The 18,292-nt window shown below is 37.5% G+C and overlaps 1 protein-coding gene across 1 annotated transcript; it reads right to left on the bottom strand.

Annotated features, from left to right (window-relative positions):
* Positions 1–739: 739 nt before the first annotated feature.
* Positions 740–1,507, bottom strand: LOC107759558 (auxin-responsive protein SAUR76-like). Its single transcript, XM_016577526.2, has one exon. It carries the CDS (start codon positions 1,429–1,431, stop codon positions 1,039–1,041), a length of 393 nt encoding a protein of 130 aa, XP_016433012.2. The 5' UTR covers positions 1,432–1,507; the 3' UTR covers positions 740–1,038.
* Positions 1,508–18,292: the final 16,785 nt, after the last annotated feature.

Genomic DNA, 18,292 nt, shown 5'->3' with positions numbered 1-18,292 from the left:
ATTTGGACAATATAGTTAATGTGAAGGACAAACACCAAAAAAGGATTCAAAACTGGTGACCCCAACCAACAGCTGTAAGGGAGAAAAAAAGACCAACAGCTGTAGTATGTTAAAATCAAGTAGTATCAATTTATGATATTTTTCAACATTATTAGACAACCTTAGCGTAATGTGTCACCTTGATTCCAACTCCGCTTAACATAGCAATTTTTGTTGTTTTTAACCCATTGACCCCGCCTCGCTCCGTTGCCATCTCGAATTTAGAAAAAATTACTACTATATCAATAATTAGTAGTTCTATCGAGACGAATTCAAAATTTAAATTAACTAAGTTTAAACTGTATTTATATATCCTAGATATAAATGTATTTACTCTACGCAAAGTAATACTAATAAAAAATAAAAAATAGCGACACATAAATTCTGTAGCTAAAAAGAAAAAATTATGCCGCTAATCCTATTTAGCGATATATTAGTGGAAAATTATTAAAAAATTATGTTAGTTACGATCAATTTAGCAATAGATTGACGACAAGTTCGTAGCTTTTTCAATTTTTTGTAGGGTAGATTCTTTGAAGTCATCTTACATGATTAATTTTGAAAACAAATAATATCATGAATGAAGGACCATTAAGGATGAGTTGTACATTTCAATTTATTTTACCGTAGTAAAAAAGCAAAATGTCAGCATTGTCGATGTTAGTTAATTTCAAATAAGAAAAAGTTAAAAAGAGAGAAATTGAAGGACAAAATGGATAAGGGTAAAATTACAGAGAAAGAATGGAACATGCACCGACTGAATAACAATAATCACCCATTAGGTTTAATGTGCTAATAATTAATCCTCTTTATCATGTTTTTTTCTTTCTTTCTTTTTTTTCCCCTCTCTCTACTAATTAATCGAAATCATATGACCAAAAAAGAAAAGAAAAGAAAGATTTACAACTATATACGAGAGAGATAGTGGGTGGCCATATCCAATTACCACGTCCACGTCACAGTTATTTTTTCATTTCAGTTACTGACAGTTATTCCACATCAGCAAGAGTAAAATTCAACCAACTCATCCAATGACTCAGGTTGAGGATCAGCATTTTCAAGCATCCAAAGCAAATGTTCAAAGAGAACAACTTCACATCCAACTGTAATATATTCTTCAGAATCGCCGGACTTTTCGATGAGTTCACGGAAAAGAGGGTGGTCGACGACGTCGGAGTTTACGAGGTACCGGCGGCGTGATTTTCCCACATAGACAGGAAACACATTTTTGTTGGAGCAGTGATTATCATCGGAAAATGAATCTTCGTCGTCGGAGGAGGAAGAAGAGTGATGTGTGGCTACGACGGCGCTGCCATTTACGCGGCCGAGTTTGAAGGATTGCATTTTCTTTAACACAGATTTGAGTTTCGTTAGTTTGCCTCCTTTGGCCATTGTTGTAAGGTTAAAAATGGAAAAATTTTGAAGGGGAAAGAGAGGTTTTGAAGAGAAGAAGATGAAGGGAGAGTGAGGTTTGAGGAGAAAGTGGGAGGAAGGTTCGGATATATAAGGGAAATGGGGAAGGGTAAAATTGGAAATTTGGAATGGGCAGCAGTTACATATTTGCATTGCATCTCTAAAAGAATTGGGGTTTTGGGGGGGGGGGGGGGCTTTTTGTTAGTCTTAATTCATTGGTACCCCAAGTTGGAAATATTGACCCTATATGGCCGCTATAAAAATAATAGTCGAAAAAATATATAAAATTTATATATTATATATATATATATATATATATATATATATATTTTGTATGTTATATACAAAAACTATACAAGTTTTATACAGTTTTTTAGCTATCAAATATAAATAATTTCTGACGCGGGCTAAAAGTGATAATAATACTCCCAAATTTCGGGTAAGCTAAAACCAGCTGCGGCTTTCTGCCTATTTGAGAGAACCTCTAGATTTTTTCTTTCATTTTTTATTTTTCTTGCGAATATTGGTTTGGTACATTTACTGGACTTAAAATTTAAGGAAAAAAAGAAGAAAAACTTTTGACACGCAAGTAAATGTAAAATATACCAAAAGTACTCATAGTTTATATTTTTTTGATGTACAACAACAACAACAATATAAATTTAAAATATTTTCAAATAACAAAGATATATACTTTCTTATTTTACACAACACAAAACAACATAATTCTATATTTTGGAAATAATTTAACGTTAAATTTTTTATTTTATCCTTTAATAACCTATAGAATGTTTCTTTTTATCTTTAATTTTATATCTAGTCAAATTACCTCATAAAAATTAAAATTGATGGAGTATTAATCTTTTGGAACGGATTAGAACAAGAGTGTCAAATAAAATGCTGGAAAAAAGTTCTCTTTATTATTTTCTTTTACTCATGCATAACCCATCCCTTAATCTACTATCCATGTGATCTCACTCACTCATGTAAAATCAGCAGTGATTTTTCAGTTTGTCCTATTAATAACTCGAACTAGATCTACCACCAAAGGATGTGACGCGGTGGATAGAACTGCTCCTCCCTTAACCAGAGGTCTTGAGTTCGAGCCCTGGGTATGAAAAAATTTTTGGTAGGGTGCGCTACCCCTCGAATGGGGCCCTAACCGACACAAATTCGAATATAGTCGGGCTCCAATGTGGGTACCGGACACCCGGGTGGAAAACCAAAAAAAATTCGAACTAGATCTTTTACATCTTAGCTTAGTTGGAAATGAAGATGACTCGCCAACTTGTAGCGTTCTAATCACTTCAGTTTAAGAGGTCGTTTGGTATATGGAATGAGGATAATAAAACCGGGATAAATTTTGAGATTAATTTTATTCTATGTTTGATTTGGGGTATTAGTTAATTCGGGGATAACTTTTACTCTAAAATGATAGAATTAGTTATCTTATATAGAAGTTTATTGACTGACTGACCGTAACTTTGATCTAGCAGTGATATTTACAAGAAAAAACAGGAACAAGTCATATATCAAAATAGAAAATTTGTTTTTGGTTAATGAATTTGAAAAGTACTTGTAAGCATCAAGTAGTGTTTGGCCAAAATTTTAAAAAGTGTTTTAAAGTGTATTTTCTCAAAAATAATTTTAAAAAAATATTTTTACGGAGAAATTACTTTTTTCTACTTCTAAAAATAGCTCCTATTTAAAAGCATTTTTTTTCTTCTGCACTAAAAACTTCATCAAATATCTCAACTTCAAAAAAAACTTTTTTAATAATAAAAAAAAAGTAGTTTTAGCCTGGAAGAAGCTTAATCAAACAAGCTATGAATAAGATTAGCCAAAGTTTAGACAATTGTTATGGACGACGAGAAAAAATATTGTTCTTTTACAATTTGAATAAGGTTTTCAACTTAAGGGAAAAGGACAAAATAGACAAAGGGGTAAGTAATCATTAAAACATGCCAGGAAACTCCATACCCTGTTCGTATTTTATTTTATTTGTTCAGTGGAACAAGACATGCTTTGGGAAAAAATAAATGTAAGGCATACTTAATTAGCAAAATGCTGTCAACATATGGACATAAGTACTCCTGTTTTTAAAATGGGTGTTTGCATTTTGCAAATTTTGACTAAGTTTGTTCTAAACACGACACGTTACATTTTGGATTTGAGCTCTTCGTTGTTTATAGATCAAACAGCATCTAACCTAATATGAATTTCAATAAAGTAATTGCTAGCACGACTTTTGTTTAGACTAGAAATCTCTAATTTTAAATCTTACCCCTTAAATTTCGGTGATTGGGTCCCATGTCCGAACCTTTATATATTTTCCTCTCTATTGAGTATTAACAAAAAAAATTAAGAATTATCCATGAGAAAATAGCATAATGGTCATAAGTTCACAATTTGAATCCCAATGTAATGAATTTAAAATCAATAGTCAATAGTCATCTGATTCTTGAATAAGATTTTTAAGCGCAACCTTTAGAGTTGCCATCATGTTACTATGTTCGAACCTTGAAAGCACCATCTCGCAAAAATTCAATGTAAGATGCCGCAGAGCAGACTCAATGAGAATTTGGTCCTTGTAAAGACTACGCGCATAAATTATCGTCACATTATCATAAGATTATGTAAAAAGTGTTCGAGTGACAACCCTTCTATTATTGTAGCTCCGCTACAAATAATCAAGGGTAGTTAGTGTGACTAAACTACCCTTAATTAAATATTGCAGCATAATTAATGTGAGGAGTAAAAGACTTTTTAGAGATACGTATATATTGATAATTTTAAAAAAATACATTGAGTTTTTTCTTGATTATATAAATAAATACTTATTTTGAATCAAAATAAAAAAGTAAATGACAGTTACGAACCACAAAGTTGTTGGTCCTTAAAAAAGCCTAAAAATCATCGGTTTTCTTGGTTGCTCTTTTGTTTTTCCACAGTTTTTCTTATAAGTGGCTGAAAGCGACAGACATGTGCAACCGCTAAAAGGAGCAGCCAAATTCTGGAGCTTTTTGTCCATCTTCTTAACTTTTATCTTTTGATTAATTATTAAAATATGGGTTAGGAGCATATAACGAAATAAAAATATTTGAAATGAAGAACTAGAAACAAACCCCCCACCCCCCATTATTTAGTAGTTTAGCAGTGCCGGATCCAACATTTTAACTAAGAGTCAAAATATAAATAAGTAAGTATACGAAAAAATCAAGGGGAGTCAATGTATAGTATATATGTACCTATTCTAACAATATATACATAAAATTAAGAATTTAATTCGACCAAGTCCCCTTGCCAATGAGTGGCTCCGCCACTGTAGCTTAGTTAGAATGAGGTCAAATAGAGGTGCTAACTACCTCAATTTTCTTACTGTTTTTGCTAGACCTAAAAGAATAATCAACTTTTGATTTATTTTTAATTTAGTATTTTAGACAATCAATTCTCGATCAATCATTAATTTTTCAATCAAAACAATTAAATAGAGTTTGTCAACATATGCCTTTTTATTTTATAAGCACCTGCAATTGATTTGTGTATCACCACTTTTTATCTTATTATGAAGTCAGCTAACGAATATAAATAACTAATAAAATTGAAGGAAAGCTCTTAGGCAATATTGGGAAGAAATTAAAATAGACAAGATGAGAGAGAGAAAGAGTTCAAACTTCAAAGTATATCGACCAATATTATGAAGTCTGTCCAGACAGCTAGTTGTTCAACGTCGAGAAGAATTCTAAATGGATACGAAATTAGTATGATGAAAATGACAAATGAAAACAATAGGTCGAGAAATGACAGTAAGCTTGTTTCCAGACTGGGGCTAAGAACTAAGAAACTGACACATCTATAATACTAGCTAGTAATACAGAATTTGATTATGATATTTATACGAAAAAATAAGAATTCTTTTTGATAGGGAATTCATTACCGAACGAAATGACTTCCTCTGATTCTTGAAATGAGAGCGAGCTTGCTTCTTCAATGTCACACTGTGATTGAATGAGGAGAGAGTGCTAGTCTAAATGCCGGTACAAGTATACTAATAGATAGAGGATATTCCGATCTTAGAATATTAAGAAAGTACGTAGCTTGTCTCCCGTACTAGCTGCTCCATTGAAAAACAATCTATTACGTAATTCAAATATGCGCCAATCAATATTAACTCATGCACTTTATAAAACTTCTCATATGAGCCCTTATATTTTTCTTTTAAATTTACCTAGAACCTCGGGATCATTTAGGTTCGGATTAGATGAGGCATGTGTTTGTTTCAAGTTAAAAGACATTACACTGAGGACCAATAGGAAAAGTTTTCATAAAAAGTGAGATTCCAAAATCCATAATAATCAAAACAAACGAAGAGGGTAGAAATCGATCGAGAACCAGAACTTCACACTGAAATGAATGCGAGAGATTTTATAGAAAATCCAATGTATTTGGTCCGCTCATAAAATATAGTAATATTCTTCGCAAAATTAATTACATATTATCATTTTAATGAACCACAATAGGTGTTGAGCTCATGATATACACTTATCTTTAAGTAATTAACAAAACCAATAATCAACTCTGAAATGGTCCAGTTATCATATAAATTAACTTGAGATTGTTGTAGGAACCCATCAGCTTAAAATTTTGGATCCGCCCCAACCCACTAACACACTTGTTAGTGTTTGTTCAAGAAGCTCTATTTGAACAACAAAAAGCATGCAGTCAAAACAAGAATCAACAGACATATTTATTGAGCTACCATGAACTATTCTCATATATGCATGTTATAAGTTGAGGGGTTAATGTGTACAGAATATAAGCTATAACTTAAGGCGGTTAATTAGTTACTTGTATAAATAGGTAGATATTTTCGATACTCTCTGTAATAGATTTATTTTTACTCTTTGTACATCTTCTTCTCTCTGATAATGAAGAACAACACACTTGAGTTGAATCCTCTTCCTCTCGTCTCATCCTTCTAGATTCTTCTAGAATTAGCAATTCATGCTTGTGTATTTGCACAATATGGTATCAGAGCCTACGATTAGGCGTCGATGTTGATTTTGATCTTCGATTTCGTGTTCAATTCCATTGACGAGGTCAGTTCCAAAGTTAGGGTTTTCTGATTCAGATCTGAGATGGCGATTGACAAAGGTACGAGTAGTGATACTGTGCGAGTAATGATACTGCGCTTAGCCACAATCATCCGCTGTATTTGAGACCATCGAACTCACCGGGGGAGCATCTGATCGATTTCAAGCTGGTAGGGACTGAAAACTACAATTTGTGGTGTCTGTCTATGAGAATTGGACTTTTCACGAAGAACAAAATCGGCTTTATTGATGGATCCTATAAAAAGGAGAACTTTAAGAAAGATCTTCATGATCAATAGGAGAGGTGTAATGCTTTTGTGTTATCTTGGATCATGAACACAGTGACAAAGGAGTTTTACAGTAGTGTGGTTTATGCTTCATCTGCACGAAAAGAATGGAATGATTTGAAAGAGAGATTCGATAAAAGGAACATCTCCAGAATCTACAATCTACTTTAGGAAATAGCTGCTTTGAAGTAAGGACTAGCTCCAATTTCTGCTTACTACTCAAAACTAAAGGATCTATGGGATGAATATGATGTCATGGCCCCTACTCCGTCTTGTCCATGTCCAGTGTAACGACTCGGCCGGTCATTTTAAGTATTACCACCATGTTTTTCTCATTTACTGCTCAATTTGTGCTTTACAATTATTGTGTGACTTGCTTGGGTAGTTGGTTTGGGTCCGGTGAGGTTTTAGAATGAATTGGAAAACTTAGTTCAAGGTTTAAAGCTTAAGTTAAAATAGTGACTGGATGTCGACTTTTTTGTAAACGACCCCGGAATAAAGTTTTGATGATTTCAATAGCTACGTATATTGATTTTGGACTTAGGAGCGTGTCCAGAAAATTATTTGGAATTCCGTAGTGAAATTTGGTTTGAAATGGCGAAAGTTGAATTTTTGGGAAGTTTGACCGGAGAGTTGACCTTTTGATATCCGGGTCAGAATCCAGTTCTAAAAATTTTCATAGATCTGTTATGTCATTTATGACTTGTGTGCAAAATTTGAGGTCAATCGAAATTGATTTGATAGGTTTCGGCATCGAATGTAGAAGTTGGAAATTCTTGAGTTCCTTAAGCTTGAATTCGGGTATGATTCGTGGTTTTTGCGTTATTTTATGGGATTTGAGGTTTCAAATAAGTTCGTATGATATTTTAGTACTTGTTGGTGTATTTGGTTGAGGTCCCGAGGGCCTCGGGTGAGTTTCGGATGGTTAACGGATCAAAATTTGGACTTAAACACCTGCTGAAATTTTTCTGCTGAAAAAAATAAATAAATCGAGGTCATGAAAATCGAGGTCATAAAAATCGAATCCAGGAAATCGATGTCATAAAAATCGAGTTCGTGAAAATCAAGGGCAGGAAATCGAGGTCATGAAAATCGAGGGCAGCGCTTCGACAGAAACTTTAAGTTATAAAACGGGGGTTTCGTCCCATTTTTTTATTTTTGACAAATTGGAGCTTGGGGAGTGGCGATGTTTGAGAGATTCTCAAGGAAAAATATCGGGGTAAATGATTCTAACTCGGATTTTGTCAATATATACGAATATATCATTGTTTTCATCATTTAATTAGTGTTTTGAAATGGAAATTTGGGAAAAAAAATGAGGAAGAGTTCTTGGGCTAGAATTTTGAGGTTTTGAATGGGATTTTTTTATCAGATTTGAGTAAATTTGGTATGGTTAGACTCGTGAGTGAATGAGCTTTCAGATTTTTTGACTTTTATCGGATTTCGAAACGTGGGCCCTGGGGCCGGGTCTGAGCCGATTTCGTATTTTTGGCTATAATTTTATATTTTCTTGTGGAATTGATTCCTTTAGTCTATATTGATTGTATTGTACTACTTGTGGCTAGATTCAGGACGTTTGGAGACCTATTTGAGAGGCAAAGGCATTTTGGAGTAGATTTTTACTCGGATTGAGGTAAGTAACACTTCTAAACTTGGTTCTGAGGGTATGAATCCCTGAATTTGGTGTTATATATAAATTGCTTGGAGGTGACATACACGATAGTTAACGAGCGTGTGGATGTGTACCATAGAAATTGTGAGTTGAATAAATTCTGTGGAGTTAAAAAATTAAAGAATCATGTTATTATCCGTGTATCCTCCACGTGTTAGAGAAATTTAGCTGAGGCTCCTATTAAAGATCATGTTTAGGCTACGTACCAATATTTTTGGGACCCATGGGGTCGAGTTGCTTTTGAATTGATTGTTTTAAATTATAATTCCATACTCAGTCATGTTCATTCATTTCATATCATATCTCAATCTATGTTGCTATTTATTGATACATCATATTATCATTTTGGGCTGATTTTCATGACATTTTGAGCTCAAGAGACTAGAGAGATTGAGAACTGAGTGAGGCTGAGGGCCTAATTGTGAGGATATTTATGGTATGGAGCTGCGCGCTGCAGCATGCCATATTGGCTTTATATATAATATTATTATATGGATCGGGGCTGCCCGCCAGCAGCAGGCCTTATAGGCTTTATTATTATTTTGGGACCGGACTTCACGCCGCAGTAGGCCATATCGACTTTATATAACGCTTGGGCTGAATGGGCCCCTCCAGGGTCTGCACATACCCCAGTGAGCGTTGTTGATTTATAGTGCTTGGGCTGAAGGAGCCCCTCCGGAGTCTGCACACACCCCCAGTGAGCTCGGTAGCATTTATATTGAGGGATGGATCTTCCCTGGACATGGATCTTGTCTGAAGCATTTATATTGAGGGATGGATCTTCCCTGGGCATGGATCTTGCCCGAAGAATTTATATTGAGGGATGGATTTTCCCTGGAAATGGATCTTGTCTGTATCATTTACATTTGGGGATGGATCTTCCCGTGGGCTGGATTGGCCATATACACTAATGAGTGATTGAGTATTTTAGATTGTGAGTACACGGAGTTTTACTAAGGTGCATCACATATAGTATGTATATTGGCATGTAGATACAGAGATGTCATATTCCTCGTATTGTTCAGAATTGATCTGTTTTATTTGTACTGAAAGCAACTGTTGAACTTAAAAGCATGCCTACATTTCTGTATTGTTATTATTTATACTGGACTGTACCTGTGGAGCTCGTCACTACTTTCAACCCAAAGGTTAGTCTTGTTACTTATTGAGTTGGTTGTACTCATACTACACTTTGCACCTCGTTTGAAGATCCAGGTGCTTTCGGACACGGCGACCGTTAGATCTCAGAGTGCTATCAGTTGGAGGCTATCAAGGTAGCTGCCTGGAGTCCGCTGACCTTGACTCCCTTTCTTTCAGTTATTGTACTGTTCTATACTTTCAAACAGTGTTTTGTCAATCAGACTTTATATTCATATTAGATGCTCATGTACTCAGTGACATCGGATTTTGGGAGTGTTTATATATGTAATTGTGAGATTTCTTCCGCTGAATTTAAATATTATGTTTTTAAACTTAAAAGATATGGTGGTTTATTGAGATTGTCGGCTTACCTAGTATTGAGATAGGCGCCATCACGACATGTGAGATTTTGGGTCGTGACATCCAGAATCAAAGGTGTTCCTTGAGCACAATCAACAACAACGACTGGTTCAGTTTCTAAGTGGAGTAAATGAATCATTTGCTCAAGCAAAAGGTTAGAATTATGTTGATGATTCCAATACCAACTATCAATGAGGCATATGGAATGTTAGTTCAAGATGAGAGTCAGCGAGCAAAGGTGGGGAGCATCGACACCTTAGAGGTGGGAGCAGCTGTTGTAGCTTACAACACAAGGCAAGGAGCTACCATCAGCTATAAATAGAGAAATCAGGTATATTGTGAGTATTGCAAAATGAGAGGTCGCACTAAAGATGTTTGTTACAAATTAGTAGATTACCCTGCGGATTTTAAGCCAAAGAGGAAGCCTTTTGGAAGAAACACAGTAGCAGCACACAATGTACAACTTGATGAATCACAGAGCTCGGAGGATAGAAATGGTCACAAAATTGCAGTCCAAGGTAACTTCTTTACAGAGGAACAATATCAATAATTGCTACAGTTGCTTCTTAAACCTACTGCTCCTATTGAAACTGCAGCACATGCCAAGGTCACAGGTATACCTCTATCTCTTCTAAGTCAAGTAGAAGAAGACAGATGGATAATAGACTCAGGGACTACTAATCACATGATTTCTAGTTTGGATGCATATATTGATTTTATGGAGTTGACTAACTCGGATGTTAGACAAGTGCAACTTCCTACTGGTGAAACTAGCATAATTACTCACTTAGGGTCTTCTTTTATATTAGATGGTTAGGCTATCAAAGGAGTGTTGTATGTGCCACAGTTTAGATACAATTTGCTATCAGTTTCTAGGCTTACAAAGGAAGTAGGCTTGTTCATTTCCTTCTTCTCTAACTGTTGTGTGTTCCAGGACATTTACAGTAGGCAGGTGAAAGGTATTGGTAGAGTGGAGCATAGCCTTTATGTGTTGGATATGAAAATAAGAATGTTACTCAAGGAGCAGATGCTAGTTAGTGAGATTACTTCTGCATTAGTTGTGAATAAAATCAATGACCTTTCATGGCATAGGAGGCTGGGCCATGTCCCTATGGATACAATAAGAAGATTTCCTGTTTTTCATAGCACTAAATTTGTTGATTGTAGTGAACTTTGTTCAGTATGCCCTGTAGCCAAGCAGACAAGACTGTCTTTTCCTACTAGTACTAATAGAAGTGAAGCATTTGGTGATTTTGTACATACAGATGTTTGGGCCCTTTAAAAATTCCTACTTTTGATGGAAAAAGGCATTTTCTAACATTGGTTGATGACTTTAGTAGATACACATGGATTTGTCTCATGAATTCCAAGGATGAATCAGTGGTAGTGATGAAACACTTTATTTCATTGTTAAAATACAAGTTCTCTCTTACTGTCAAAACAGTAAGAAAAGACAAGGGGGTGAATTCCTTAACAACCAACTGAAAGATTTCCTAAGTTCAGAAGGGATAACACATCAAAGTTCATGTCCCTACACTTCACAACAGAATGGAGTTGTGGAGAGGAGAACATATACATCTTGCATACTGCTAGGTCATTGAAATTTCAAGCCAATGTGCCTTTGAAGTTCTAAGGTGAGTGTGTCATAACAATAGTGTATCTCATCAATAGAATACCTTCTAGGACATTGTCAGGGATATTGTCACGACCCAATTTTACCTATAGGTCGTGATGGCGCCCAGCACTACAGCTAGGCAAGCCAACTATTAAGTCAATCGTACATTGGTTAAACTTTTATTCCAAGAAAATAATAAAATACCAATTTCTACCAATGTGTGTGCCAAGACCCGGTGTCACAAGTGCATGAGCATCTAGTAGATTATACAAAACTCCAAATACTGTCTGAAATGAAATAGACAAAATATAAATATAAGAAGAGACACGGGTAGCTACAGAACGGCTCAGAAAGGCAGCTCACCACTATGCCTCGGGATGACGTGGGTATGTGATGATAGGTCATCCACTAGTACCTGTCTCAGATCCTGCACAAAAAGTGTAGCAAGTGTAGTATGAGTACATAAACAACGTGTACCCAGTAAGTATCAAGCCTAATCTCGAAGTGGTAGAGACGAGATGGCCGACTTTGACAGTCACTATAGGTCAATAATAATTAAAATAAAATTAGGATATTTAAATCAGCATGATTTATAGAATTTACAATAATTTATTTAATCAGCGAAAATAATCAAATTCCCTCAAATGTAACAATTCTCAATATATTAATTAAATCCCTTCAATTCAAATAAATTCCAATTTATCAATTAAATCTCATTTACAGGAGTAACAATTAATTCCTAAACAAGCAAGAATAATAATTCATTAAATTTCAAGGATTTTTCAATTTATTAATTAGCTTCTCAAGCTGAAATAAATTATTAAAGTATCGTGTAATTATTATTATTAAGCACGATTTCTGCCGAGGACGTACAGTCCGATCCAGAGTATCGTGTACACTGCCGAGGAACGTGCGGCGCGATCCATAGATGCATCTATCCTGCCGAGGCATTCGGCCCGCTCCACAAGAAAGGAGGACATTTTCTTATGTGCCTCCGGAAGGAGAGTATATTTATTATAAGATGAATTCGGGAGGAGAATAATTTCTTTTAACAATAAATTAATTTAAACAGACAATCAAGCCTATGAGATTTTCATCCTTTAATATCTTTATCTAACAATTCACAATATATTCATATAGATATCAATTAATATAAATAAATCAAAGAATACAATTTACACAAGTAAAGCATGCTTTGAGTCCTAAACTACCCGGACTTTAGCATTTATAGTAGCTACGCACGGACTCTCGTCACCACGTGCGTACGTAGCCCCCGCAATTAGCAATAATTATTTAATTTTAATCACCTATGAGGTAATTTTCCCCTCACAAGATTAGACAAGAGACTTACCTCGTCTTGCTCCAATTTAATCTACAATTTTGCCTTTTCCACGATTATCCAACTCTGCCTGGCTCGAATCTAGCCAAAATAATTTGATACAATCACTAAAAATTATAGAAAATAAATTCTATAAGGAAATACTACATTTTTAATAAAAATACCCGAAATTAATTAAAAATTCACCCGCGGGGCCCATATCTCGAAAACCGGCGAAAGTTATGAAATCCAACAACCCATTCAATTACGAGTCCAACCATACCAGTTTCACTCAAATCCGACTCCGAATCGATACTGAAATCTCAAAATCTCGTTTCTATGAGATTTCTAAACTTTTCCAAATTTCAATCTCAAAACACTAATTTATGGTGAAAACAATGATATACTTGTATATGTAGACCAAATCCGAGTTAGAATCACTTACCCCAATATTTTTCCCTAGAAAATTTGCCAAAAGTCGTCTCTGCTCAAGCTCAAGTTCGTCAAAAATGGCAAATGGGACGAATGCCCTCTTTTTATAAAACTGCCCAGCAGCCTTCGGAACTAGTCCTCGAACTGGGCCTTGATCGGGGCTTCGATCACAGGCTCGAGCCTAGACCTCGGTCATGGCCTCGATCAGGGCATCGAGGTTTGGCCTTCGATCATAGCCTCAATCATGGCATCGAGCTTGAGCCTTCGATTGTGACCCTCGATCTTGGGTCTCGATCCTGGCCCTTGAGCCTTGCCTTCGATCATGGCCCTCGAGCTGGACCTTCGATTATGGCCCTCGAGTTGGACCTTCGATCATGGCTTCGATACACTAGCTCGAGCCTGTACCTCGTCAACCCTGGGCTCGATACCTGGGCTCGATATCTGGCTCGATATCTGGGCTCGATCACAGCCTAGAATATCCAACAGAAGAGGAAACCTTGCATCAGCTTTTTAACTCAAATTTTTGATCCGTTAACCATCCGAAACTCACCCGAGGCCCTCGGGACCTCAACCAAATATACCAACAAGTCCTAAAACATCATATGAACTTAGTCGAACCTCTAAATCACATCAAACAACGCTAAAACCATGAATTATACCTCAATTAAAGCTTAATGAAACTAAGAGTTTTCAACTTCTACATTCAATGTCGGAACCTATCAAATCAACTCCGATTGACCTCAAATTTTACACACAAGTCATAAATTACATAACGGAGCTATGAAAATTTTTGGAACTAGATTCCGACTCCGGTATCAAAAAGTCAACTCATCGGTCAAACTTCCAAACTTAAGTTCTTGTTTTTAGCCATTTCATGTCTAATTTAACTACGGACTTCCAAATAAAATTCTGAACATGCTCCTAAGTGCAAAATCACCATACGGAACTGTTGGAATCATCAAAATTCTATTCCGGGGTCGTTTTCACAAAATGTTGACCGAAGTCAAACTTAGCACTTTAAGGCCAACTTAAGGAACCAAGTGTTCTGGTTTCACCCCAAACACTTTCAAATCCCGAACCAACCATCACCGAAAGTCATAAATCATTACAAGCACCTATAGAAAGTTTTATTTTAGGGAACAGGATTCTAAAAGTTAAAATGACCGGTTGGGTCATTACATTCTCCACCTCTTAAAAAAACGTTCGTCCTCGAACGGGTTTAGAATTGTACCTGGAGTACTGAATAAGTGTGGATATCTGCTCCGCATGTCTTCCTTGGCCTCCCAAGTTGCTTACTCGACTGGTTGGCCCCTCCACTGGACTTTTACTGTAGAAATCCTCTTGGACCTCAATTGGCGAACCTGTTTATCAACAATGGCAATTGGCTCCTCTTCATAACCCAAGCTATTATCTAGTTGAACTGTGCTGAAGTCTAACACATGTGATAGGTCGGCATGATACTTCCGGAGCATAGATACGTGAAAAATCGGATGAACTCCCGATAGGCTGGGAGGCAATGCAAGCTCATAAGCAACCTCCCCAACTCGTTTCAACACCTCAAATGGGCCTATAAACCTTGGGCTCAACTTGCCCTTCTTCCCGAATCTCAAAATTCCCTTCATCGGCGAAACCTTCAAGAGAACTTTTTCACCTACCATAAATGATATATCACGCGCTTTCTGATCCGCGTAACTCTTTTGTCTGGACTGTGCTGTACGAAGTCGCTCCTGAATCAACTTTACCTTTTCCAAGGCATCCCTTACCAAATCAGTACCATATAACTTAGCCTCACCTGGCTCAAACCATCCGATAGGTGAACGACATCGCCGACCATATAAAGCCTCAAATGGAGCCATCTCGATGCTGGATTGGTAACTGTTATTATAAGCAAACTCGGCCAAAGGCAGGAAACGATCCCACTGACCTCCAAAGTCAATCACACATGCCCTGAGCATATCCTCCAAAATCTGAATTGTCCTCTCTGACTTTCCATTGGTCTGCGGATGAAAAGTTGTGCTGAGCTCTACACGGGTCCCCAACTCACTTTGTACTGCTCTCCAGAAATGTGAAGTAAACTGAGGACCTCTATCTGATATGATGGAAATTGGCACACCGTGCAACCGAACTATCTCCTGAATATAAATCTGAGCCAACCTCTCTGAAGTATACGTAGTCACAACAGGAATAAAATGTGCCGACTTAGTCAACCTGTCAACAATCACCCAAACTGCATCAAACATCCTCAAGGTCCGCGGCAACCCAACTACAAAATCCATAGTAATTCGTTCCCATTTCCACTCTGGTATGGTCATCTGCTGAAGTAGGCCACCTGGCCTCTGGTGCTCATATTTAACTTGCTGGCAATTTAGACACCGAGCTACATACTCAACTATGTCCTTTTTCATTCGTCGCCACTAATAATGCTGCCTCAAGTCACGATACATCTTTGTAGCACCTGGATGAATAGAATATAGAGAACTGTGTGCCTCTTCCAGGATCTGTTTCCTCATTTCATCCACATTAGGAACACACAGATGATCCTGGAGTCGTAGAACACTATCTGCACCAATAGTGACTCCCTTGGCACCACCTTGTAATACCGTTTCACAAAGAACCACAGGTGTGGGTCATCATACTGGCGAACCTTGATCTGCTCAAATAGTAAAGATTGGGCCATAACACATGCAAGAACTCGGCTGGGCTCTGAAATATCCAGCCTCACAAGTCTGTTAGCCAAGGACTGAATATCCGAGGCTAATGGCCTTTCCTCTGCTGAAATGAAAGCCAAACTACCCATACTCTCTGCCTTTCTGCTTAAGGCACCTGCAACCACATTTGCTTTGCCCGGATGATACAAGATAATAATGTCATAATATTTTAGTAACTCCAGCCATCTGCGCTGCCTCAAATTTAGATCCCTCTACTTGAACAAATGCTGCAAACTGCGATGATCAGTGTAAACTTCACAAGACACCCCATAAAGATAATGCCTCCAAATCTTAAGAGCGTGAACAATCGCAGCTAACTCCAAATCATATACCGGATAATTCTTTTCGTGGGGCTTCAGCTAACGTGAAGCATATGCAATAACTTGCCCTTCCTGCATCAATACAAAACCCAAGCCAACGCGCAAAGCGTCGCAATACACTATATATATCCCCGAACTGGAAGGCAATACTAACACTGGTGTTGTAGTCAATGATGTCTTGAGCTTATGAAAGCTCACCTCACAATCATCGGACCATCAGAATGGAGAACCCTTCTGGGTTAATTTGGTCAAAGGTGCTGCAATAGATGAAAAACCTTCCACAAACCGACGATAATAACCTGCCAAACCCAGAAAACTCCTGATCTCCGTCGCCGAAGTAGGACGAAGCCAATTCTGAACTGCCTCAATCTTTTTGGGATCAACTTTAATACCTTCGCCCGATACGATATGTCCCAAAAATGCTACAGACTCTAGCCAAAACTCACATTTAGAGAACTTAGCATATAGCTTTTGTTCCCGCAATGTCTGAAGCACTACTCTCATATGCTGCTCATGCTCCTCCTTACTACGTGAGTAGATCAAAATGTCATCAATGAAGACAATGACAAATGAGTCAATATATGGCCTGAATACCCTGTTCATCAGATCCATAAACGCTGTCGGGGCATTAGTTAAACCAAAAGACATTACCAGAAACTCATAATGACCATATCTAGTACGGAAAGCAGTCTTCGGAATATCCGAATCCCGAATCTTCAACTGATTGTACCCCGACCTCAAGTCGATCTTAGAGAATACCCTAGCACCCTGCAACTGGTCAAATAGATCATCAATACGCGGCAACGGGTACTTGTTCTTAATAGTGACTTTGTTCAATTGGCGATAATCAATACACATCCGCATTGTTCCATCCTTCTTTTTCACAAATAATACTGGTGCACCCCAAGGAGATACACTCGGTCTGACAAACCCTTTGGCTAGTAACTCTTCAAGCTATTCTTTCACTTCTTTCAATTCTTTCGGACCCATGCAATACGGTGGGATAGATATAGGCTGGGTATCTGAAGCCAAGTCAATACAGAAATCAATATCACGATCAGGTGGCATACCTGGAAGATCTGACGGAAATACATCGGGGAACTCCCGAACTACAGGCACTAAATCAATAGCCGGAGTCTCTGCAGTAGTATCCCGAACATAGGCTAGATAAGCCAAACAACCCTTCTCAACCATGTGTTGAGCCTTTATAAAAGAAATAACTCGATTAAATGAACTAACAGGCGAACCCTTCCAGCTTAGGCAATGCTGGAATAGCCAAGGTAATAGTCTTCGCATGACAATCTAGAATAGCATGATATGGAGATAACTAGTCCATACCCAGAATAATTTCAAAATCGGTCATCTCAAGCAATAGGAGATCTGCTCTAGTTTCATAACCACATAATGTAATAATACAGGACCGGTAGATCCGGTTCACAACAACAGAATCACCCACAGGAGTGGACATATAAACAGGAGTACTCAAGGACTCACGAGAAACACCCAGGAATGGAGCAAATAGAGATGACACCTATGAATACGTAGATCCTGGATCAAATAATACTGAGGCATCTTTGCCACAAACATAATTAATACCTGTAATCACGGCATCTGAGGTCTCTGCATCTGGTCTAGCCGGAAAAGCATAGAACCGAGCTGGAGCGCCAACTGTCTGGCCTCCGCCTGGCTGACCTCCACCTCTAGGACGGCCCCTACCCACCTGTCCTCCACCTCTGGGTGGTCGGACTACTGGTGGAGCAACTGGTCCGGTAAGCATAGGCTGCTGACCATGCTGTACTGGTCTACCCCGAAGCTTGGGGCAAAACCTCCGCATGTGACTGGGATCCCCGCACTCATAACAACTCTTCGGTGCGATGGGCTGCTGACTAAGTGTC

This window comes from Nicotiana tabacum, chromosome 2, assembly GCF_000715075.1.
Source record: "Nicotiana tabacum cultivar K326 chromosome 2, ASM71507v2, whole genome shotgun sequence".
Lineage (NCBI taxonomy): Eukaryota > Viridiplantae > Streptophyta > Magnoliopsida > Solanales > Solanaceae > Nicotiana > Nicotiana tabacum.
Note: the sequence above shows the minus strand (reverse complement) of the source record. Positions and strands in the feature narration are given on the sequence as shown.